At 43.7% G+C, this 26,901-nt stretch overlaps 1 protein-coding gene across 1 annotated transcript in view; it reads right to left on the bottom strand.

The window, feature by feature from the left end:
- LOC124555588 overlaps window positions 1-26,901 on the bottom strand; it is a 1,059,882-nt gene that overhangs the window by 817,081 nt on the left and 215,900 nt on the right. Inside the window, exon 2 of the mRNA XM_047129551.1 lies at window positions 17,141-17,195. Coding sequence (XP_046985507.1) covers window positions 17,141-17,173 — 33 coding nt within the window. The 5' untranslated portion in view covers window positions 17,174-17,195. The remainder of the gene's footprint in view (window positions 1-17,140; window positions 17,196-26,901) is intronic.

Below are 26,901 nucleotides of genomic sequence, written 5' to 3'. Positions count from 1 at the left end.
CGATGCTTTATTTACCGCTCCCCTACAAATAGCCTCCATCACTGCCAGCTCCCCTACAAATAGCCTCCATCACTGCCTCTTCAGTAATTTCCTCCGTCAATAGTGGCGAAAATCGTGTGTGCAACCTCGGTAATGGACACCATATCTGTATCCCTGCAGTGTGAAGTTGAGGGTAATCTTCTACAAATGCATTGCTATTTCTTGTTGTGACACTAGGTGTCTGTCACCATCCGTATCCACAGCAAGTACCAGGGCTGTTAGTCATCTTTTACTTTCGTTGATGATACCAGGAACTTCACAAAAGTTGTCTATTTTTCCTGCTATCTGACTGACCACCCTACCATAGTGTTGTAGTGCGGCAACCACGGTGCCAGCCGGAACTTCAAATGGTAATTCGAATACTCTCACAGTTCTTAATCCTAGCCATATAATATCTATAACCACCGCTCCGACATGGCCATAAGAATATTTAAAATTAAGTTCGTCTTTGCTGCCACGTACGACCTTATCACACACCACATTATTGATGTAGACAACACTGCTTGTAATAGAGAAGTGGATTCTGGTCATAAACTGCGAATCAATTTTAATCTCTTCTCGTATAAGTCAATCTGCTTCAAATGCCTTCGTGGATTCTGGTCATAAACTGTGAATCAATTTTAATCTCTTCTCGTATAAGTAAATCTGCTTCAAATGCCTTCGTTCGTACAAACTCATTAATAAAGCTGATCTTGATGGCAGACTCTCAGTACGAATGAGCTATTCTAGATCGAAAATTACAAGCACCAAGAGGTGGTAAGGTAAGGTCTTATGGAGAATATGTATGGAGAATATTCCATAGATTTAGACATAAAAACGGGAATCAGACAAAGGGATGTAATATCACCACTCTTGTTAAATTTAATACTAGAGGAAGCACTGGATGCTACAATTGAAACAGAAAAGGGAATTAGCAAAGGCATACAAATGAATGTCCTGGCCTTTGTGCGTGATGTAGCATTAACACCTGAAAATCTAGATGCCCTGAAAATACTGGCAAGAAAGTTCCTTCAAAAAGCAGAGGAAGCTGGATTAGAGGTGAATGATGGGAAAACAGAATTAATGAGGGTATTAAGAAATTACAAGACAAAAGAACGGGAAACCATACATATTGATGACCACGTATATGAAGAGGCAGAAGAGTTTAAATACTTGGTGGTTGAGTAAATGACGGAAACGATGAGAAACAAGAAATAGTAGTGAGAATAAAAGCAGTATCAAGAGAACCATATTCACTCAACAAAGTACTTTCACTCAAAATTTTATCAACAGGCACCAAATTAAGGGTATATACAACTAAAATCAGACCAGAAGCACTATATGGGCCAGAAGTATAGAGAATAGACAAGTATGGAGAAGGAAGAAGGTTTCAGAAAATAAAAAAAATGGGAAAGATATTTGAACTGATATGTGAAGGAGGAAAACGGCGAAGAAGAAAAAAGAAACAGAGAGCTCAGGCAGGTATATAATGAACCAGACAATGTTGCGAAAGACAAGGCAATGAAGCTGAGGTGGGCCGAACACGTCTGTAGCAGAGAGGAGTGATCAAGATTGGGAAAAGTGTCGGAGAAGAAATCCTAAAAGAGAATAATCTTTACGCAGACCGAAAAAGAGGAAGATTGAGTTTAACGTCCCGTCGACTGGGAGGTCATTAGAGACAGAGCACAAAATCGTGCGTGCCCTTTGAAAGGAACCATCCCGGAATTTACCTGGAGCGATTTAGGGAAACCATGGAAAACCTAACTCTGGATGGCCGGACACGGTTTTGCACTGTTGTCCTCCCTAAAGCGGGTCCACTGTGCTAACCACTGCGCCACCTCACTCGGTATTTCGACCGGAAATAAGGTGGAGAGGCCATGTGGCCAAGGATCTTCAGTTACTCGGTGTGTGTGTGTGTGTGTGTGTGTGTGTGAGTGTGCGTGTGCGTGTGTGCGTGTTTGGAGCTTATAGGTGCTCAACGGCGAGGTTATCAGCGGCCTTACACTCATTAAAACATACGAATGTGGCTAAAATCTCAAAAATCGTTCCACACCCATACTCTCGAATCGACCACTCAATTACTCTATCTCACATGCTCTAAAACAATACAGAAAGAGTAAAAGTAACTATACATGAGATTAAAATACAACTAAAACGAAAAAAGGAGCTAAAAGAAAAGCACAGGCAAGTGCCACTGGCTGTCTACTTACAAGAAATATGGGTGAACCAGTCACCCTGCTAACACATTAAAACCATCTCCCTAAAATCTTGGCAAAAATTTTGGACAATTCACAAAACTTTAAAAAACTCGAACCACATTCCTTTGAGCGGTACTTAAAGCAGAAGACAGATCAGTCGGCAAATCCGCCACGACCCGTTGATCGGAAAATAAAACACGGTCCAAAAAAATGAGGCGCACATTGGTATGTACGCCACAAACACCACACACTGGAGGGTCCTCTCGCCGAAGCAAGAAGCCATGCGCCACAGGGCTGTGACCTATGTGAAGACGAGTAAGGAGGACTTAGTCCCGTCGACGTGGGTGGAAGGAGGTGCACCATGGCCGCGCTGTGAGCTTTACTAGACGGAAATTATTGTCTGTCACTTCCAGATATACTAGGAGCAAGGGAGGAAGATGCCAAGAACAGAACATTGTGGAGGAGCCTACTCGATGAGACCAAAAACTTCCTACAGTTTGTGGGGCCAGGAGAGTAAGTAAGTAAGAAATGACTGTAAAAAATACGAACGCGATATGGATTGTCCTTAGATAGAACACATCCAACTTTAGGGAATAAGATTTGCGTCCGAAATAAAAATTCAGCTGCAGAAAAAACAGGAAGAAATGAATGTACAAATACATCTTTACCTCCACGAATTTAAGTCTTCGAGAAATGCGAGTTATCCGTTGGTAATAACTGAGCTCCCATGAATTGAAGAAAAGGTCCATTAAATATGAATTCTGTTGGTGTCACTGAATAAGTTACTGTTATTAAGGCAGGACATCCTACATTCGATTCGGACTATACTGAACCCTATTCCAGAAAATATCAATCGTCTTGAGTGGTGATTTATCTACCCCCGCGATCATCTTGCATTTTGTGAATATTGCCAGTCTTCGGTCGAATTATTAAACTATGCTGCAATTTAGTCCTTCACATTTTTTTTGGGTCTAGTGACTAATGGAACGATATGTGGATGTCACCTCAGTTTAAATTACACTCTAAGGCAAACACACACACACATACACACACACACACATACACACACACACACACACACACACACACACACACACACACACACACACACACACACACACACACACACACACACAAAATGCACAACGAAGGAATTATCTGAATGGGACGGAAATAGGTAGATGTGATGAACGCGTATAGACAAACACATAGCTACAATTTCAGAATAATTGGATGATTTGTTCAAGAGAAAAAAGCTTTACAAATTGAGCAAGTCAATAACGCATTGGTCCACCTCTAGCCCTTATGCAAGCAGTTATTCGGCTTCGTATTGAGTGACAGAATTGTTGAATGTCCTCCTGAGGGATATCGTGCAACTTTCTGTTAAATTGGCGCATTAGATCCTCAAAATATCGACATGGTTGGAGGTCCCTGCCCATGATGATACAAACGTTCTTAGTTGGGGAGAGACCCGGTGACCTTGCTGGTGAAAGTAGGGTTTGGCAAACACGAAGACAAACAGTAGAAACTGTCGCCGAATGCGGACGGCCATTATATTTCTGAAATGTAGGGTCAAGATGGCAAGCGATGAGGGTAACAAAACAGGGCATAGCATATCGTCGACAAACCGCTGTGCTGTATGAGTGCCACAGATGTCAACCGAAGACGCCTGTTATTAAAAGAAATGGGACCCCAGACCATCATCTCTGGTTGTCAGGCCGTAAGGCTGGTGCCAGTAAGGTTGGTTTCCCTCTCTGGGACGCCGCCAGGCAAGACTTCGCTGGTCATCGAGTCCCAATTCGAAGCGAGACTAATCAGTGAAGACAATTCTACTCCAGTGAATGAGATTCCAGGCCGAAGACGCTTCTGGAGACGTCAGAGACAGCGATGTGATACCACCTTGACGGTCGGCCGCCATGCGGTTCGACAACCAGGAGTGGTGTTCCGGGGTGCCATTTCTTTCCATAGGAGGCGTCTTCGGTTGTCATCCGTGGTACCCTCACAGCATAGCCGTACGTCGACGATATTCTGTGCAATGTTTTGTTGCCCTTCGTTGCAAACCATTCTGGGCTTACATCTCAGCGAGATAATGTCCGTCGGCACACGGCGAGAGATTCTGCTGCTTGTCATGGTGCTTGCAAACCCTCCTTTGGCCAGCTGGGATCTATCCCTAACTGAGAATGTTTGGAGCGTTATGGCCAAGGTACTCCAATCATCTGGGGAGTCTGACGATCTAACACGCCAGTTGGGTATAATTTGGCACGATATCCCTCAGGAGGACATCCAACAATTCTATGAACCAATTCCAAGCCGAGTAACTGCCAGAGGTGAACCAACGCGTTGTTGACTTGCTTAGTTTGCGGAGCTCTTTCTCTTGAATAAATCGCCCAATTTTTCTGGAACTATATTCATTTGTCTGTACGCGTGCTTAACGTCTACCCTATTTGGATAATTTCTTCGTGATGCGTCCTTTTCTTGTAGGTATATGTTCTACCTCTGCGGTAATCGTTTTCTGACTGTCCAGTAACCAGGGTGTGTTTATTCGCTACAGAGGAGGGTAACATATTTTGGCCATCTGTCCATGGAACTCAGTGAAAATAAGATAGAGCTACAGTCATAGAGCCCATCCAGTCCACAGCAAATAACTAATTGACATAATAATTATGAAGGTGAATTGCTGGATTGTGATAGCATGGAGTGTTATTGAAAAAAGAAGTATTCTATTGTTAATTAACTGTTTCTAATGTCCATGTGTATATTTCTCAAAACTATATTCTACCGAACAAAATTAATAACATCTGAATGAACTCACAGAAAACCTCGTCCTCAGCATCCTCCTCAGTGTCCAAGAATAGCACTAGGTTGTATTTACACTTTTGGCTGCTGACCTTAATTAATGGTCCCGTCCACCTACTAAGAAGAAACTGTGACTGCGTCACTGGATGGTCATCGAATATCTTATCCTGAGACACACTCCACCTGCCATTCTTTCTCTGTTACCAGTGCTCTTTACCATTCATTAAAATACCTCACCAAGTTACGATTTTACCTAACCTCTAACTATTAAAACGCTATGATGGTTCCGGAACTACTCTCTCACCGTCTGGAATAACAACTACAAAGCAATGCTCACGTGGATTGGTAAATACTACCGCACATTCTAAGACCATACACCATAAAACCACTACTATAGAAAAACGAGTCGTCGTAGATAATCTATTTTAAGCTGACCATTTCGGGTCGTGTTAATAATGAGGATAATAAGTAAGACTCTAACTCATACCATACCTTCCAGAAGTCCATGAATAGAAACAAACAAAGAGATAATTGCCGACATTAGATTAGTATAAAACTAAACTAAACTCCACCCGAACAGGCCATGAAAGCCCAACGGTACCGACCGACCACCGTCTCATCCTCAGCACACAGATGTCACTGGAGGCGGATATGGCTGTGCCATATGGTCAGCAAACTGCTCTCCCGGCCGTTTTGTCAATTTACGAGGCCGGAGCCGCTGCTTCTCAATGAAGTAGCCCCTCAATTTGCTCCAAAAGGGCTGAGTGCACCCCGCTTGCCAACAGCGCTCGGCAGACCGGATGGTCATCCTTCCAAATGGTAGCCCAGACCGACAGCGAGTGACTTCGATGATCTCACGGGAACCGGTGTGACCACTACGGCAAGACCGTTGGCTGTTAGATTAGTATGAGCGTCATTAAATGAGAAACGAGACGGAATCTGTAAAACAAAAACCGAAGATTGGATCGTAATGCCATTGCCCACGAAAGAATGGGTGGTCCCTTCCTATAAGAGCGCTGAGGCCTTAAGCTTGCCGCTAGAGGGACACGGAAATCCAGTGGTATATGCGAATATTGTCTGCGAAATGCGTTGTGAATAGAGTTACTCGTAAAGAAGTAATAAATTATAACACCATGCATGATGAGGCAGTTTTTCACGCATCTGTGTTTATGACGTCATATCTCCCGAACTATGTGTCGTACATAGATATATTTTGGTTGGTACGTTCAGCGGCAGATGTGTATACTGTCTGTGAAACATGTTGCGAATAGAGATAGCAGCAACGAAGTAATAAATTCAAATGTCTTGTATGATGCAGCAGTTATCACTAATCTCAGTGTTTGTGACGTCACATCTCCTGACATTTGTCAGTTTTTTTGATATATTTAAAATGCAGAATGCGTCCAGAATACAGTTAATATTAAAAAAAGTAATAAATTAAAACGCCATGCTTAATGCGGCAGTTTTACTGCATGAACAGCGAAAATATAGTACGCAATAGACTTTTTACCCTTCATCATGTTGTTGAGGTTGCCAGCGAGAAGAAGTTTCTTAAAGGTTTTAAATTATGTTTAACGTTTGTTGCAAGTCACTAAGTGCTCTCATTCTCAATTAATGGATGAATAAAGTATGGGCATTCGCGCGTCTTGGGTTTCTCTTCTTTTTCACCCCCACCCCCACCCCTTTGATTGGTTGTAGGTTCCTACCCCCACAGCGACAATATCCAGAGAATAAGTGATACGTGTACCACGGTTGAAACCGGTCCAGCGGTTTAGGAGGGGATCTGGAATATACCTCCTACGTATATACATACATTTTTATAATACACACGGATAAAAACCGTTGAACGATATTGCTTTTCGCGTTTCCTTTTCTTACGCTTGTTAAAACCGTAATTATAATGTGTATTGCTGAGTACGCTGAAGTTTACTGATGGGTACCAATTGCTGGAAAGTGTATTGCTGAGTACACTGAAGTTCACAAATTGCTGAGTACACTGAAGTTCACTGATGGATAGCAGTTGCTGGAAATCTCAGATCCTAGTTTCAACAGCCTGCTCACTGATACTATCTGTTAGCCCGAGGTGAAGTAGAAACTGAACTCAATTCAAAAAATGGTTCAAATGGCTCTAAGCACTATGGGACTTAACATCTGAGGTCATCAGTCCCCTAGACTTAGAACTACTTAAACCTAACTAACCTAAGGACATCACATACATCCATGCCCAAGGCAGGATTCGAACCTGCGACCGTAGCAGCAGTGCGGTTCCCTAACTGAAGCGCCTAGAACCGGTCGGCCACAGCGGCCGGCGAACTCATGTTTCAACAGGCAGAAATCGACCGGCTGGGAAATCACTGTGCATCAAGAACATTGGGATATGTTACGTACTCTTTTCTCCGATCAGTCGTACAGTTTTTATCCCTGGAGAACAGAAGAAAGAAGAATCGTAGAGCATTTTCAGTCCCGAGGATTTGTTCGGTCACTTAATTAGAAATGCACTCTCCCTTCGTTCATATAGTCTTATGTCCTTTCCTGTACAGATATTCCTAAGTGTCGACGAAGAAGCTAATTTTGTGCTACCAGGCTAGTGTAACAAGGATGTGTAATGGCGACATTACAATTTAATGTTATTTTTTCACTTTTATCAGATTCGCAAAGTACAATTGGCCGACAATTGCATATTATCGTCTTCCAGAAGTATTATCGGTTATCTCGCTCGGAAAATTCATATCTAAGCTTTAAATAAAATTCATTCACGGGCATACAGACAAAGACACGCACTGAAATCAGTATTAAAATGTGACTCAGTCTACATGCTGGGACGCTCCAGATACCAGACGAATTTCGACAGAAAATGGAGTGCGAGGCCCTTCTGAAGCATCGCATTTAGTAGATGGTTTTACACACCTCGAAGTACGAGAACGTCTCACTTCACCCACCCAGACAGATATTTTACAGATAAATTATGAAGCTAATTAGAAGAGTGAAAAACGGAAAGTGAATATTTCAACATCAGTTCAAGTTTTCCCATTTGTGAGCTACTAAAAGCGTAAATGAAAGAGAAGGTGACGAAATTAAACGCAAATTATTAACTTGCACGGCAAAAGTTACTGAGAAAAACTCGAGATAAAAGAGTGCCTTAAAAATTTTTAAATGGAACGCGTAAGACGATCTGGACTTCATTTTGCTTGATGCCAAGAAGATCCAATACTAAAGTCGGCCGTATTGTCCTTTTCTGGTGTTTTGGTTAACCTAAGTTGGCTTGCACATTCCGTATCATGTGGTAACTCGTTAAAAAATTATATGAGAGTGATCAGAAACCTTTACGTATGAAATTGAAATATCAGCCCGCGGCCATGAAATTTCATTACGGTGTTACAGTGTTGAGTGCTTCTCTGCAAATTCATTCTCAAATGCGACACATTTTTCCCAACGATACCTAACTCGGCAGAGATCGTTGTCATAAAAGTCTACGTTTGGCTGCTCAGTTGTTAGTTGCAGATTTATGTGTAGTGCGAAAAACGATCTGGCTGGGTGTGTCAGAGAGTTTGTATTCCGCGATGATGTTTCGTGATTCAGTCTTAAACCTCAATGCACTCGGTACGAAACTAGGAAAATTTGAGTTAAAATTATTAATACCTTTACCATTCTCATCATCACTGAATATTGCTCATATTCTGTACATATTGTAATGTCGACTCATTCAGAATATCTGATTAGATGTAAGAGAGGATGTGAAGGCCCTAATGTAGTCAGGTGAAATAAACGCGTTATAAATAAATAAGTAAAATACATGTTTAGCGGTTGTGTAAAAAAAACTTGATCAGAAAACGTATACATCACAAAATAAACATCAACATGTCTGTTATGCCGCTACCTACTGAGCGTACTCTACTACTGGAACGTCGTACATCAGCGTCTGAACGGAAAAACATGTTAAGCTCAGGCCTAAATACTAGAATCAATCTAAGCAATTTGTCGCAGCAGTTGAGGAAATGGATTCATTTTCGGGAAAAGAAGTGTGAATAGTAAAGTTTGCCGGCGGGAGTAGCCGAGCGGTTCTAGGCGCTACAGTCTGGAACCACGTGACCGCTACGGTCGCAGGTTCGAATCCTGCCTCGGTCATGGATGTGTGTGATGTCCTTAGGTTAGTTAGGTTTAAGTAGTTTTAAGTTCTAGGGGACTGATGACCTCAGAAGTTAAGTCCCATAGTGCTCAGACCCATTTGAACCATTATTAAAGTTTTTTGTCCAACAGCTATACTGAAATTAAGTATCTAATGCCTTGCAGTTTTAGACGGGGGAATGTTGCGCGTGTCTTAGCTTTCCCGTCTTACCTAACAGTTGGTATAGAACACACACACACAAAAACACACACACACATACACACACACACACACACACACACACACACAGAGAGAGAGAGAGAGAGAGAGAGAGAGAGAGAGAGAGAGAGAGACATGCGCGCGCACGCACGCGCACAAACGCACACGCACATACACACGTTTTAATTCCTCATCCACACACGGCTCGGGAAACGAACTTTTAGCCTCCGCTTTCCGAGTCAGCGACCCTACCCCGAAACCACGGAGGCTGGCACGGATCATGACACATGCTTCTTTTTTTGTATGAAACATCCTGCCGAACGAGTAGCGCTTCCTCTTCGGAATATTTGTAGGATAATGGAGGAACGCCATACCGACAAAGTAAACAGCGTTAAAATCAGAGCTGCAACTCTCTGATGATATATGCGCGATTTGGGTGGCTCCCTGCGGATCACAGCGAGATGGCCGCCGAGGCTATGTAAAGAGTCTTTAAGGATTACGCTGAGAGCTGCAGGGGAAGCGATTTGGTGTGCTTGCGGAGCGATCGCGCGGGCGGCGGGTGCCACCACAGGCTTTGCGGAGGCACTCGGCCCGTGATACCAAGTTCCGGTGCGCGCATCATAATGTCGGGCTGCTCACCGGATCGATGGCAGAGAAATATTCATGCGGATTGGTTAACTGACTGATAATCTCAGGCTAACACGGCTCATCTTGTTCGAGGAGTCGCATAATGAAAATGGCTTTCCACGTAAAATCGTCCTACCTCGTTTATCTGTAATGGTATGACTGTTATTCTCTTTTTTTTTACTTTTTTAGGCATTGTAAACAAAAGTAAGTAATAATTAAAATATTTAGTTTGTAATTAAATGATTAATCGAATCATCTCGCTTATAGCATACCCTATCGGCTCAAAAAGTTTCGATGCTGGATAAATATTGTGTTGTTCTACATCTACATCCACATACATACTCCGCAATCCACCACACGGTGCGTAGCGGAGGGTACCTCGTACCACAACTAGCATCTTCTCTCCCTGTTCCACTCCCAAACAGAACGAGGGAAAAATGACTGCCTATATGCCTCTGTACGAGCCCTAATATCTCTTATCTTATCTTTGTGGCCTTTCCGCGAAATATAAGTTGGCAGCAGTAAAATTGTACTGCAGTCAGCCTCAAATGCTGGTTCTCTAAATTTCCTCAGTAGCGATTCACGAAAAGAACGCCTCCCTTCCTCCAGAGACTCCCACCCGAGTTCCTGAAGCATTTCCGTAACACTCGCGTGATGATCAAACCTACCAGTAACAAATCTAGCAGCCTGCCTCTGAATTGCTTCTATGTCCTACCTCAATCCGACCTGATAGGTATCCCAAACGCTCGAGCAGTACTCAAGAATAGGTCGTATTAGTGTTTTATAAGCGGTCTCCTTTACAGATGAACCATATCTTCCCAAAATTCTACCAATGAACCGAAGACGATTATCCGCCTTCCCCACAACTGCCATTACATGCTTGTACCACTTCATATCGCTCTGCAATGTTATGCCCAAACATTTAATCGACGTGACTGTGTCAAGCGCTACACTACTAATGGAGTATTCAAACATTATGGGATTCTTTTTCCTATTCATCTGCATTAATTTACATTTATCTATATTTAGAGTTCGCTGCCATTGTTGACACCAATCACAAATCCTGTCCAAGTCACCTTGTATCGTCCTACGGTCACTCAACGACGACAGATTCCCGTACACCACAGCATCATCAGCAAACAGCCGCATATTGCTATCCACCCTATCCAAAAGATCATTTATATACATAGAAAACAACAGTGGACCTGCCACACTTCCCTGGGGCACTCCAGATGATACTCTCACCTCCGATGAACACTCACCATCAAGGACAACGTACTGGGTTCTATTACTTAAGAAGTCTTCGAGCCACTCACATATTTGGGAACCAATCCCATATGCTCGTACCTTAGTTAGGAGTCTGCAGTGGGGCACCGAGTCAAACGCTTTCCGGAAGTCAAGGAATATGGCATTCGTCTGATACCCTTCATCCATGGTTCGCAAGATGTCATGTGAAAAAAGAGCGAGTTGCGTTTCGCAGGAGCGATGCTTTCTAAAGCCGTGCTGATGCATGGACACCAACTTTTCTGTCTCAAGAAAATTCATTATATTGTAACTGAGAATGTGTTCGAGAATCCTGCAACAAACCGATGTTAAGGATATTGGCCTGTATTTTGAGGATCCGTCCTTCTACCCTTCTTATATACAGGCGTCACCTGCGCTTTTTACCAGTCGCTCGGGGCTTTACGTTGGGCAAGAGATTCGCGATAAATGCAAGCTAAGTAAGGAGCCAATGCAGTAGAGTACTCTCTGTAAAACCGAATTGGAATCCCATCAGGATTTGTTTATTTATTTATTTTCATGAGTACATAGAGTTTTTCCATAAGATTAATAAACACAACAGATACACCTAACAGAGACTTCGTCAAAAATATATGCTACTTCACTATTTACAACCCTGGGGTAACTTTCATGAAGGTTGCTCCATAGAGAGCGGAAAAGGTGAAAATCTGAGGGTACAAGATCTGGTAAATAAGGTGGGTGCGGAATGACTTCCCCAATCCAACTCTTGTACAGTGTTTTTTGTCAGTCTAGCAGAATGCAGGCGGACATTGTCATGGAGCAGCCTCACTTCACGCAGCCTTTCTTGTCGTTGTCCCGAACTGCGTCTATAACACGTCTCAGTTGTTGACAGTAAATGTCAGCAGTGATGGTACATCTCGGGAAAGCAATTCGTAGTACACCACACCATCGCTGTTCCATCAGATGCATAACATTATCTTTTGTGGATGCTCGCAGTTCTTTGTATGATGTTCAGTTAGGTTTAAGTAGTTCTAAGTTCTAGGGGACTGATGACCATAGCTGTTAAGTCCCATAGTGCTCAGAGCCATTTGAACCATTTTTTTTTTTTTTTTTTTTTTTTTTTTTTTGTATGAGGAGTTGCGGCGTTGTCTGCGACTCAATGCTGTGAAAATATTGAGGTAGCTGTTGGAGGGTCTGCTGACCAATAATCTTTCTATCTTTTCTTGTTCGTCCACTTAGAACAATCGGGCTAAGGAATTCCTTCATGTCTCTTTGTTAAACAGGAGACCACTTGAGTCCTTAAGGCGACTGGGTGTTGCGATGTCCATAGATTCGTATCGTCGTTAATGGCAAGAAAAGTGCCTCAGACATACTGTCATATCGTCTTTCCACTATTGAGATGACGGCATGGGCACGACTGAAAGAGAATAAATTGAAATTAAAAAAAGAAAAGATTCAATCGCCTATAGAATTTTACGTTGGTGTGTCCACTACACTTCCGCCAGCACATGGGCTTCCGGCCGGCCGAAGTGGCCGTGCGGTTAAAGGCGCTGCAGTCTGGAACCGCAAGACCGCTACGGTCGCAGGTTCGAATCCTGCCTCGGGCATGGATGTTTGTGATGTCCTTAGGTTAGTCAGGTTTAACTAGTTCTAAGTTCTAGGGGACTGATGACCTCAGCAGTTGAGTCCCATAGTGCTCAGAGCCATTTTAGCCATGGGCTTCCTGGAACAAGATAGGCTGTCCACAGTCACGGTGGTATTCCGCTATCGCCCATATATTGCGCTGTGCTAATCGTACATAACGTACATATCCCGCTAGTTGTGTGCTGACAGGTCTCCCTCTCTCCTTTATGTAGGCAGTTCCGCACTCACAACATCGTTCATATACTCTTGCGATCTTTAGTCCATTTCGTTATAACTAGCCTATTATATTCTAGGGCCAGTAAAGTTTTACAAATATGACGTATTGGCACCGATCGCCTGCGATAAATAGAGGCACCTTTCGTCCACCAAGACCAGTGTTGCCCTGAGGAAGGCCGTTGTAATATGGTCGAAACGTTGGTTTTACAGTTTATAATTAAAGTATTTTATACAAAGACGAGGTACAACACGCAGAAGAATTTTAATCATCATGACACGGGCCGCGGAAGCCTACGTATTTAATACGCATTTCATTAAGTCGTTTCCTTGGTCTGTCCTTATCTCTTGGAATGCTGGAAAGGAATTCATTGGCCCTGTTACCACCCATTGGCCTGGCCATATGACCCGTCCACTAACCTCTAATTTTCCTTAGGCATAGCCACATCTTTCGCTCCAGTCAGTTTTCCGATTTGCTTTCTTGTCTTCCTTACAAGGGAAACTTCCCATCGCATCCCCCTCAGATTCAGTGGTAAAATGACCCAGTGGATAGCCCGTCAAAAACTTAACCCGAATCAATCACGGAAATAGGAAGAAGGTATACTGAACTGTGAAAAAAGGAACAAAACAGAGACAGTGAATGGTCCAAGAACAAGAAGTGCAGTGAAGAACAACTGCCAAACGGTCGAGCCGTCTTCAAAACTCCCTCGTACCATTTTTTTTCACATCATTATTAACTGTCCGTCCGGTCATTGAAACGTTTGTTCTCTTACTACACTCTTGGCAGTTGTCATACTACACACAGGTTATAGAATATGAGTCATGTGATAAGTATACGTTACGGAAAAAGTAAATGTTATGATTAGTGAAAGCATGCGATATACCACAAAGACGTCTCACCGAAACAGAAAGCAACAAACAAATGGATATGAAATATGTTACAACAAAGGAATTCAAGAGTCAAGACTTCCAATACGGAACGCAACTTCAAAAACGTTAAAAATATAGGTTTTAACAGAGAACGGAGAAATTGTGTGATTGTGAAACTGCTGCAGCTTATGTGCCAAACTCCTTGGGAGTGATCACGTTCACGTTCATACACACATCAAAAAACGTTTTGATCACCTCGGTTCCGAGAGTTCCGGAACTTGTACAGAAAATTTGAACAGAGGTCAACGTAAACATCATTTCCGCCCTTTTTATTGCTCATGAAAACCACACATTGCACGTTGTACCACCATACAGCGAGACCTTCAGAGATGGCGATCCAGATTGCTGTACACACTGGTACCTCTAATACCAGTAGCACGTCCTCTTGCATTGATGCGTGCCTGTATTCGTTGTGGCATACTATCCTCAAGTTCATCAAGGCACTGTTGGTCCAGATCGTCCCACTCCTCAACGGCGATTCAAGGTTGGCGGGTCACATCATCCATAAACAGCCCTTATCAATCTATCCCAGACATATTTGATAGGGTTCATGTCTGGAGAACATGTTGGTCACTCTAGTCGAGCGATGCCGTTATCCTGAAGGAAGTCCTTCATAAGATGTGCACGATGGGGGCGCGAATTGTCGTCCATGAAGACGAATGCCTCGCCAATATGCTACCGATATGGCTGCACTATTGGTCAGAGGATGGCATTCACGTATCGTACAGCCGTTACGACACCTTCCATGACCACCAGTGGCGTACGTCGCCCCACATAATGCCACCCCAAAACAGCAGGGAACCTCCACGTTGCTGCACATGCTGGACAGTGTGTCTAAGGTGTTCAGCCTTACCGGGTTGCCTCCAAACACGTCTCAGACGATTGTCTGGTTGAAGGCATATACGACACTCATCGGTGAAGAGAACGTGATGCCCATCCTGAGCGGTTCATTGGGCATGTTGTTGAGCCCATCTGTACCGCGCTGCATGGTGTCGTGGTTGCAAAGATGGACCTCGCCGTGGACGTCGGGAATGAAGTTGCACATCATGCACCGTACTACGCACAGTTTGAGTCGTAACTGTCCTGTGGCTGCACGAAAAGCTTTATTCAACATGGTGGCGTTGCTGTCAGGGTTCCTCCGAGTCATAATCCGTAGATAGCGGTCATCCACTGCAGTTGTAGTCCTTGGGCGGCCTGAGCGAGGCATGTCATCGATAGTTCCTGTCTCTCTGTATCTCCTCCATGTCCGGAATACATCGCTTTGGTTCACTCCGACACGCCTGGACATTTCCCTTCTTGAGAGTCCTTCCTGGCACAAAGTAACAATGCGGACGCGATCGAATCGCGGTATTGACCGTCTAGGCATGGTTGAACTACAGACAACGCGAGCCGTGTACCTCCTAACTGGTGGAATGAGTGAAACTGATCGGCTGTCGGACGCCCTCCGACCAATTGGCGCTGCTCATGCATGGCTGTTTATATCTCTGGTCCGGTTTAGTAACATCTATGAGGCCGGCCGTTGTGGCCGAGCGGTTCTAGGCTCTTCAGTCTGGAACCGCGTGGCCGCTACGGTCGCAGGTTCGAATCCTGCCTCGGGCATGGACGTGTGTGATGTCCTTATGTCAGTTAGGTTTAAGTAGTTCTAAGTTCTAGGGGACTGATGACCTCAGATGTTAAGTCCCATAGTGCTCAGAGCCATTTTTTTTTACTTCTCTGAACAGTCAAAGGGACTGTGTCTATGATAGAATATCCACTGTCAACGTCTATCTTCAGGAGTTCTGGGACCCAGGATAATGCAGGACTTCTCTTCATGTGAGTACGAACACCTAAATTGGGCAAGGAGACATATCTCACTCACTTTCTAGTCGTACAAATTAGGTGCGCCGATAAGAGATTCCTATCACATGACACACGTACTTTCACTAATGCCGTGTATGACACACCAGACGCGTTTTCCGGTGGAGGATTCGGTTGACTTTGTCGCCTCGTCATCAAAAGTTTGCGGTTTCCATTCGAAAGCCATTTTCATTCGGCTGCTAATAGAGAAGTTTTGCAGAACCAGCTGTCATTATAGGTCCCTACCTTGCGCCTCGCTGTTGCAAACGGACGTTATACCACGTCACAGACACAAATTTGAATAAAGCGAACAGCGAAAAATAAAAAAAAATAAAATGGCACGAGGGCTGTTTGAACACGGCTTGGCCACAGGGCAGTCTAACTCCGCAACCACGCAATCACAGATCCATTACTCTTCCCGGTTGATTTAAATTGTACTTCTTATTCTCGAACCGTTCACTGTTTCCATTTTGCTCTATCTTCGCAGTCCAGTACACCTTTTTCCTGTTTTCGTGCTTGATCTGTGTTCAGGTTTTGACGGGCTGTCCAATGGGTCCTCTTATCACTAAATCTGAGGGGAGGGGGGGGGGGGGTGATGGGGAGATTCCCTTGTTAGTAATTTCGAGGACGCATCCCTCCACGGATCGCTCTGGCATTAAAAGTTCTTATCACACAATCGTAAATCAGTTCTAGTAACACACGCTAATTGTGAACTTTCCGCTTGGGGCACAGTGGGGGTTTAGTTTTGAGAACTTTGTTTCGTTTACTAGAAAGCACTACTGGTTATTTTATACATCGGTTAACTTCTTCATCTGATCATCGAATTTTTGTCTTCAAATGTCACTATACAGCAACTCATCGACAGGTCATACAACTTTGTCGTTAATTTGTGCTGTTCTCCCTTCGATATGTTGATTACACATTTCGCGTATTACAATAACCGATTTTAGAAACTGTTTTCTAACATGTCCTACTAAGTTTCTCCATTCCAAGTTTAATTTTAACTACGCCAGAGGCAAACGAACTCATCAAAAAATGGTTCAAATGGCTCTGAGCACTATAGGACTTAACTCCTGAGGTCATCAGTCCCCTAGATCTTAGAAATACTTAAACATAACTAACCTAAGGACATCACACACATCCATGCCCGAGGCAGTATTCGAACCTGCGACCGTAGCGGTCGCGCGGTTCCAGACTGTAGACTGTAGACTAGAACCGCTCGGCCACCCCGGCCGGCACTTTCGGTAGTGTTTCAAGTGAAAGATAACATGCCATATTAAAATAAATTTTAAATTTCATTTTTATTGCTTACCTTCCTAGAGGCATTCTTCACAGCAAACGTCATATGGCCTGGTGGTTCGCTACTCCTGCAACAGAAAATCGTTTCGTGCTTAAGTGTGAAATGTGACTAAATTGATGTATTAACAAATAATTTAAAAGTATGGTCTAAAGTTTAATATCTGTATGCCATGTTCTAATGTATTTTAATAAACACAACATTATGGACTGATACTGACAGTGATTATTAAAATGTTAAACAAGCATCACCACTGATCGAGAACAATTATGTTTTCGACACTGTAGTTGTTTTATTTTTCCTCGGGTGCAAAGGAACATTGCTATCGCAATTTCGAAATTCCGCTTTGTGGATGTCATGAAATGTATTCGTAGTTGCGAATATAGGCAACCATCAGCTGTATAATGGAATGATGTCAATGAAAATTTGTGCCAGACCGGGACTCGAACCCGCATTTCCCGCTTAGCGCGAGCTGTAACTTTACCACTTTTTTTAAAAATTTCATTTTGTTCGTTAAGGTTCGTTGCGGACGTCCCATGATGCTTGTTCAAGTTCATCGTTCATCCATTAAATCAGTTTTTTATTGCAGAGGGCAGCCAACCCTCCGACCGAACACGCTGAGCTACCGTGCCGGCATCAGTAGACTATCCGAACACGATTCACAAGCCCACCCAAACTTCCATATGCCATCAACCATATATCTACAACCTGCACTCGTGTATCCATTATGTGTATTTCCGCACAGCGGAGATAGCTTAACTGGAGGCCGCTTGCCAGGTGTTGACGGATAAATACGATATTTCAGTGCCTTTCTTGTTCAGGAGTACGATGCAATATTCTTTCAGACATGCATTGTTCTTCTGAACAACACAAGGACTGCAATATCGTCGTTATACAAGACACTGTCACGGATGCGTATTTTACCACCCTGAGTCCTATTTTCAGTTATTTGTTGATTTACTTCAATGCTTCAAAGTTGACAGCGTTTGGAGAGGTTTCACAAACAAGAAACAGTAACGATCATTCTTATTACAAATTTCTGTGCTGGCTGCGAATATTCAAAAGGTTGTTTTCTTTTATAAATACAACAAACACTTCTGATAGCGTGGAGGTAATTTCTTTATCTATTAGACCAATAATGGCGTATATGGAAAACTAGATGCTGTCCGAGTTACCAAAGTTCTAACAGCGTCGGCCATTGTCTGTACTCAAAGCTACTGCTCTTATGAAAATAGTCACCTTATTTGCCTGCAGACAGTACTTACATGTGAATTAAGTGCTAATACTACAGGTACTCGTAAGGAAGGAAGAAAAGTAATCGATCAATGTCCCCCCGAAGATGACGCAGTTAAACTTAGGGAAGGAGCACACATTGGATGGCCCTGGCATTTTCAAAGAAACCACCGAGGCATCCGCCTAAGGTGATTTAAGGGAACCACCTAAAATTTTGACGGTTGTGTTGAAATTTGCAACCCACTGCTCTCGATTTCCAGTCGAGTGGCTACACTGCTGTGCCACTTTATTCGGTGCAACTTTTCAGCACATACTATGGCAAAACTGCACTTATGAGCCGAAACATTATGACCGGTTTCCATATAGTGTGTTGGTCCATCTTTGGAACGCAGTACAGCAGCGATTCTGCGTGGAATGGTTTCAACAAAGTTCTTGGTAGCTGTCTGAAGGTGGTAGTAAGTTCCTATGAGCCCAAATTGCTGGGGTCAACGGTCCCTACCAGATGTCTACGCACAGGTCAGCAGCTCCCGTACATTGTGGGCCGTTGGTTTGTGGGAGTGGTTCTGGTGCCAGGTACCGTTCCCGTCCCAGATGTGTTCCGGCGGGATCATATGAGGAGAATTTGGTGGCCACGACATCAACTACCATACCCCTTAAACAATTGTAGCCGGCCGAAGTGGCCGTGCGGTTCTGGCGCTGCAGTCTGGAACCGCGAGACCGCTACGGTCGCAGGTTCGAATCCTGCCTCGGGCATGGATGTGTGTGACGTCCTTAGGTTAGTTAGGTTTAACTAGTTCTAAGTTATAGGGGACTAATGACCTCAGAAGTTGAGTCCCATAGTGCTCAGAGCCATTTGAACCATTTAAACAATTGTAGCACAATTCTAGCTTTGTGACAAGGACTGTTATCCTGCTGGAAATTGCCGTTGCCGTCGGAGAAACCTTTAAACGTGGAACGCTGCAGATTGTATGTTCACGTACTTGAATGTCCTCCATTTTACTGCCTCCACCGATCTGCGTCCGTGACGCGGTGCAGGTAACGAGCAGCTGTTCGCCTGTATGATGGCGAATCTGGACACTACATCAATTTGGTGTATCATAAAACATGACCCGATCATGTGAAACGTATACATTGATCCACGGTCCAGTCTCGATGCTCTTGTGCCAACTGCAGTCGTAATAAACAATGGCGTTGTTCTAGCACGGGAAAACACAGGAGTCAACTGCTTTGAAACTACATAGTCAACAGTGTGAGCTGACCAGCGTGTTCTGAAACATTTGTGTGTGCCCCAGCATTGTACTCTGTCGTCCAATCTGCCATAAGTCGCCACTGCAACAGTCCTAGCATTTAAGGCATATCAAAACAAATACTAGTGGGAAAAAAATGAAAACCTCGTCAATCAACCACGACAATGAAAAACTAGGGGAAGAAAAGGTTGTCAGAAATTTCAATCTAGCTATAAACTCCTATGTCTATCACAATACACAAACCCACACACAGCTCCAAAATCTCATTTGACCTATATAGCTTCTAATGATGCCATGATACAAACAAACCACAACTAGCAGAAGTAACTACTGTCAAAACCAGACCAAGATAATGGCAGCACACTCCACAATATTCACCGCTATAAACTACTACATATGAACTTAAACTACCAACCCAAGCCACAAAATCATAGAAACAAATGTCAATATCAGTTACAAGTATTAGCCCCCCGCCACTAAAAACTAAATCATTACTGAAATCCATTACTCCTTATCCCTTAGCACCATCCACCTGATACCAGCCCCAACACAATACCAACATAAAAATGTAATTAACTACTACTAATATCATTCATAATTTCAGAAAAAATACAACTCATTCCAAACAAACACTAACACAAACTTAACTGACCCCCTCCTTCCTTACAAAACACAAAATGGGGAAGCCCTCTGTCTGCAACTTCTATGTTACACCTTCAACGTCCAGCACATGGTTACTCGCTCGCGGTTCACCGTACGTCAAACACTTTCCACGCTCACGACAGTAGCACGCGAACAGACGACCACCTTCGTCGTTTCCGAGATGCTGCTTCACAAGTGCTAGGTCGCAGCAATCTATCCTTTGTCAAAGTCGTTCATGTCAGTGGATTTCCCCATTTGCGGCCCGTATCGTCCGAACTTGTGCTGCGTTTCTAATGAACTCAATGTCGACGGAAGTTAAATCATATCCTTCCTTCTTTTCGTGGCTAAAATAATTCCTCATTCGCCGGCCGCGGTGGTCTCGCGGTTAAGGCGCTCGGTCGCAGGTTCAGATCCCGCCTCGGGCATGGATGTGTGTGATGTCCTTAGGTTAGTTAGGTTTAAGTAGTTCTAAGTTCTAGGGGACTGATGACCACAGATGTTAAGTCCCATAGTGCTCAGAGCCATTTGAACCAATTGCTCATTCGTCTCTGCTCCTCGTATACACTTTCCTTACCGCATCACAAGCCTACTATGACATCATTCGGCACTCAGTCCCGCAGTGAGCTGTGATCATAATATGTTGTCTCGTCAGTGTAGTTAGGTATGGCTTTCATTGCATTTGACAGTGCACACTTTCTGCTTCTCGTGTGAAACGTGTAAAAAATGTATTCTTTTATGGCATAGAGACGAATCTGTGATCGTGGTCGTTGCACGAGGGCATGAGTTGAAGTATTACCCAGCATGCATATTACTCGGTCAAGTTTCCCGCTTCTCTGTCGCAAGTTGCTACACTCTGCCGCTAGAGGGCTCCGAATTGTTTTGTGTGTGTAACATGATGGTGTTTAAAGTAACTGTATCGGCGCGTAAGAAACAGCGGGCTGTAATCGAGTTTCTAACTGCAGAAGAGTTCGTCCACACAAGGAGCACACTCTCCTTCGGCATGACAGCGCCAACCACACACGAGCCCTGCGACATTTGCAACAATCCGACGCCCTGGGTTCACTATTATCGATTATCCTGTATACAGTCCCAACTTGGCCCCATCCGATTTTCATCTATTTGCAAAACTTAAAGAAGACCTTCGCGAACTTTACTTTGATACTGGTGAAGCGGCGCAAGTATATGTGAGGTTGTGGCCCCATCAGCAAAGTCAAACATTCTACAGCGACGGCGTCAACAAACTAGTCTCTCGTTGGCAGAAATGTGTTCGTCTCCAGTGTGTTTATATTGAAAAATAAATATGTTGACATGAATAATAAAGATGAAGAATGTTAATAACATTTGTTAATAACATGTGTTGAGTTTTCACATAATAAATTCGGAGGCATTAATTTTCAGCACTCCCTCGTCCATGAATATATTAACGTTTCATAAATACAATACTATGATTATAACATAGCTTTATTAAACTATATGTTTTGAAACACAAACCTGTTTGAAATGAAAATACAGGAATATAGGAAAATACAGGACTAAAAACGTTTCGATTAGACTTTAGACAAGTATGTTACAATGTAAGTTTCTAAAGCGGATTTGTTAAGTGAGTCAGTTGAGAAAAAAGTGTTTGGAAATGCCTCGGGGTAACAGGAGGAAACTAATGTGGCATTTGCTAAAATTGCAAACAGGATTAGTAAGATTTATAGGGAAGATAGTAGATGTGGGTAAGAACTACGAAGGTTGACAAAAACTGTTTTGTGTAACATAAATTAATATAATGTTCATTGTTACACCGAATCACAGAGGAGCGTTATCACTAATGGCAATAGGTAGTGGAAGATCGAAAGAAAAAGAAACTCCGAAAAACGTGTGGCAGAAAGGAAAAGGATTTAAGTAGAAAAATATTGTGTTTCAAATAAATGGTTTATAAAGAAAATATAGCATTATGTTTCGAGAAAACTCTCACGGAGCGAAGACGACTCTCCTGGCGTGGAGCAAAAGAGTTAAGAAGCAGCCTTCTTCGCCTCCCTCTCTATGTAGGCGCCACCTCCGTAAGTGAAACGGAAAATTAAATTGTCAGAGAGAATTAAATCACATCGTGTTCGTGCTAAATCACTTTGAGCACCCAAGGGATGTGCCTCCCAAAGGATTATGCGGTCGAATAGCCCGCCCCTCGGTCTCTCCCCATGTCAGGTGCATTAATAAAAGCTCTCCGCACTCCTGGGGCTTCCGGAAAGCCCCTCCACTGCAGACACGCAAGCTGTCGTCTTCCCCCTCCACTCTTTTTCCAATCCCTACCGCCCGACAAACCACACACTGAAAGGCACTAGGTTCTTGCTCTTTTTTATATTGGACCTGTGGTCACGGTTTGCAACTGTCCATACGATGAAGCGAATGGTCGCACGTAGACTCCGCACTAGAAAATACAAAAATACAACGGAAAACCGAAGTGCAGTAATTTGGAACATTCTTTAAACATTGGAAATACCGTTACAGATAAGATGACTGACAATTCCGGTTTTGTAAAATGAGACTCAAGCAGAATTTAATATTAGAGATTGGAACTAAATATTATAATGCATTACAAATATTTTTGTTTATAAATACAATAGCTATGGTATCGAGTTTTTTCATTGCGCACTATATGCGAGGGGCGCTCAAAAAGTAATGCAAAGTATTTTCTTTTCTCAGCCAATTTCGTTTGAAAAAATGCGTAACTTGTTGTGGGACATCGTAGAATATTCCTACTTCAGCCACTATAGTTACATGAAGTTCCGATAGGTGGCACGGCAATACGCAGTCTTCAAAATGGTGTCTGTAATGGAGGTGTGTTCCAAGCAGAGACCTGTCATTGGGTTTCTTTTGGCGGAAAACCAGAGCATCGCAGATATTCATAAGCGCTTTGAAGACGTCTAAGAACACCTGGTAGTCAATGAAAGCGCGGTGAGTCGTTGGGCGAGATGTCTTCTTCTCAACAAGGTAGCGTAAACTTGTCCGATCTCCCGCGTGGCGGCCGACAGCACGCAGCAGTGACTCCTGCAATGTTGGAACGTGCGGACACTCTCATTGGAGGTGATCCACGTATCACAATCAAACATCTCGTGCACAGCTCCACGTCTGTATTGGTGGTGCTGACACACTCGTCTACCAGGTGGGGTGCTCGTAGCTGTGTGTCCAGTGGATTCTTCGACACCTAATAGAAGACCAAAAGAGCAACGAACGACAATATATGCGGGATTGACTGCACGTTATGAGGCTGATCGTGATAATTTTTAGGTCGGAAACAAAACATCAATTCACTGAGTGGCGCCACCCCACCTTCCCTCCGAAGAAAAAGTTCAGTGTCGCACCCTCAGCCGGTGAGGCCACGGCGACAATCTTCTTGAACTCTGAAGGGGTTATTCTGTTTGACGTTCTCCCTCATGGGGCATCGATCAACTCTGAATTGTATTGTGCTACACTCATGTACTGGAATCCTGAGTAAAACCAATCTGATTTCAGAAAAAAAATCTGTTGCGTTACTTACTGAAGGCCCCTCGTAGTTTTCTTGCTGATCACTCTGATCATTTTGATTGCTCCCCTAATAGCGTGATGATTAACCTTTTGGAGTGCAGGACATTTGCAGTTCGTCATAACACGTTATCTTCAAATCCTACGTATGTGGCCGGTGGTAGATTGTACAATACATTTACGAGGTTCCTATAGACTTTGAGAAGGTTCTTTATTGATTTAGGTGTTAGAACGCTTAAGCGTTCCTGAGAAAAAATGGCTCTGAGCACTATGCGACTTAACTTCTGAGGTCATCAGTCGCCTAGAACTTAGAACTAATTAAACCTACCTAACCTAAGGACATCACACACATCCATGCCCGAGGCAGGATTCGAACCTGCGATCGTAGCGGTCGCTCGGTTCCAGACTGTAGCGCCTAGAACCGCACGGCCACTCCGCCCGGCATTCCTGAGACACATTGCACTATTCTGGCGTTCTGATATTCATACTTGTCGTGCTGGAAATTACAATATTCCATGAGAGATACATCATACATGAGACATTTAGTGATGTATATGGTCAGTAGTAACACTGAAATAATCCATGACTTTCACGGTGCCTTCCGTGACAATAATGCTTCGTAAGGATACGTATCAGAGAGTGATATACTGGAAGATAAAAGAAGCAGGTGTGATTATCGACATGTACTCGAGGTAAGCGTGAATCATATGACCAGGAATCTCGTTTGTCTTGCTCGGTGATCCAATGACAATAATATAGTAAGTATTCCAATCACAGCTGATGACACCATTGGGTCAAAACCGAATACACATCTGTTGCTAAGCTTGGACTGTATGTGTTAAGCGAAATGTTTTTCAAAAACTGTTTTCTTCTGCAGCACTGCACCCTGCATTCAGATGGGCCATAGACTGCCCGTTATCCACATTTACAGCGTAGAATAACTTTAAGACCTTAATGCCCGGAGCTGGTTTTGTATATCGCCGATCGATACATTCCGACGGTTGCTGCTCTCTGGCTGATTTCGCAGCCGCTGATTACCAACACTGATGTCAAGGCAGAATGTGTTCTTATCAACTAAAATATCTTTTCTGTGTCTATCGCCCCAATGACTCTTTCGCCTTATCGTCGGAGATGAAATACGATACGTAGTCATAAAGCTTTAATTTTTACCTCGAAAAATCAGCCGGCCAGTGTGGTCGAGCGGTTCTAGACGCTTCAGTCTGGAACCGCGCGACCGCTACAGTCGCACGTTCGAATCCTGCCTCGGGCATGGATGTGTGTGATGTCCTTAGGTTAGTTAGGTTTAAGTAGTTCTAAGTTCTAGGGGACTGATGACCTCATATGTTAAGTCCCATAGTGATCAGAGCCATTTGAACCATTTCGAAAAATCTAGTTGAGAACATAATACTTGCTGATGGTGTTATTCCTTCTTTACGTATTCACCCTGCCAATGGTCTTGCCACGTTGGTAACACTGCTCCCCACCCAATCACCGAAGTTAACAGTGGGCTTGCCTACTACTTGCATGGGTGACGATCTGGGGAAAATCGGGTGACTGTGGGAATATGGACGCCGAAGTCGCCCAAGTGGCGTCCAATTGAAAGACTCAGGCTGTAGTGCCCCACGGCTTTTATTTATTATTTTACATATTCACACTTTAATGCGACACATCTTTCCCAAAGACTGATGGCTTCCATACAGAAGTCAGAATATGGGTTGTGAAATGTCTGTCACGCAATGGTTTCTTCATCCGAGTAAAGGGAATGATTTAGTGGATGCCATGTCAGGAGAATGCGAGAGGGGAGGGGGGTGAAGTAAAGTTTCATAGCCCAAAGAAGACAATTTGCCCCTTAAGAGCATAATGAGCTTGCACCATACCACTGCTGTGTCAAAAATCATTTAGTATCACCTTCCCATGTTATGGGTGGGTCGTTGCCTGTTTCCACAGTGGTGAGTCAACTTGCTTCCCCTGTCTGCCGCCCCTCTTTGTCTCGGCTTGATCATAGTGACAGACCTAACACTCATCCACGGTGATTAGGCGGCTAAGAAAGGCATGTGAATTGGCCTGGCACTGTTGCGACATTTTCGCGTGTGGCTCGGTTCGGCTGGGTTTGCGAGTGGTTCTGAGCAGTCTCAGAATCCAGAGGACGGTTATCTTAGTTATGTTCAAAATGTCGTGCAACATTTCATGACTGATTATCACGTTATCCACTATTACTCTGGTATGATTCGCCGGTTTTTGAACACTAGCTCCTCCACTTTCCTTGGGGTTTCCCGGCACGTCACAGAAAAATGGTCTACCAATTCTCTCTTCGGCTTTTAGGCTTATCTGAGTACACTGCAAGCCTCTGTGACCGTACGCAACGTGTCATACGCTAGTGAATTGTTGCTCCACACTTCCACCAGCTCATCATGGATTTATGCAGCTCTATCCCCCTTGAAGCGCCAGGAACGAATGACAGTGATTTCTTCTTGGTAGGAGAGTCGGTACGGGGTGCACTGAGCCTCGTGAGGCCAGGTCAGAAGCTACTCGGCCGATTAGTAGCGGTTCCGAGGTGAACAAACCCGACAACGACCGGGAGAGCGGTGTGCTGACCACATGCTTCACCATACTGCATCCGATGACGACATTGGCAGAGGATGACATGGCGGTCGATCGGACCCAATTGGCTTGTCTAGAACCAGAACCGGAATTTTATCTTTCTCTTTACTTCACTTTATCGACGGGCTGTGTCATTTTGTTGTGTCTCCTCTAGCGACTTGCTGCAGTACGGGGATTTCAGTGGGTATCGCCAAAAAGGATTGTCTAACGCAGTTCTTCGAGGTGATAATAAAACTTTATCACTACCCCGACTACACTCGTAAGCGCATTCATTATCTCTGTCATTGCTTGTCTTGTCTGCGGGCTACGCGTACATACTTTTTTTGGGTTTCTCATTATCTTAGTGCAGGGCTTCACAGTGAAGATAAGGGGAAACCAGAAAAAATAAGTGAAACATATTGCAAACACACACACACACACACACACACACACACACACACACACACACACACACACATACGCGCGCGCGTGCGCGAACACACACACACAATCTTCCACATATGATTAGTTAATGTTAGGCGTAACAATAACAGTCACAGTCGTAAA

The sequence above is a fragment of the Schistocerca americana genome, chromosome X, assembly GCF_021461395.2.
Source record: "Schistocerca americana isolate TAMUIC-IGC-003095 chromosome X, iqSchAmer2.1, whole genome shotgun sequence".
Taxonomy (NCBI): domain Eukaryota; kingdom Metazoa; phylum Arthropoda; class Insecta; order Orthoptera; family Acrididae; genus Schistocerca; species Schistocerca americana.
This window is presented reverse-complemented; position numbering and strand designations above follow the sequence as displayed.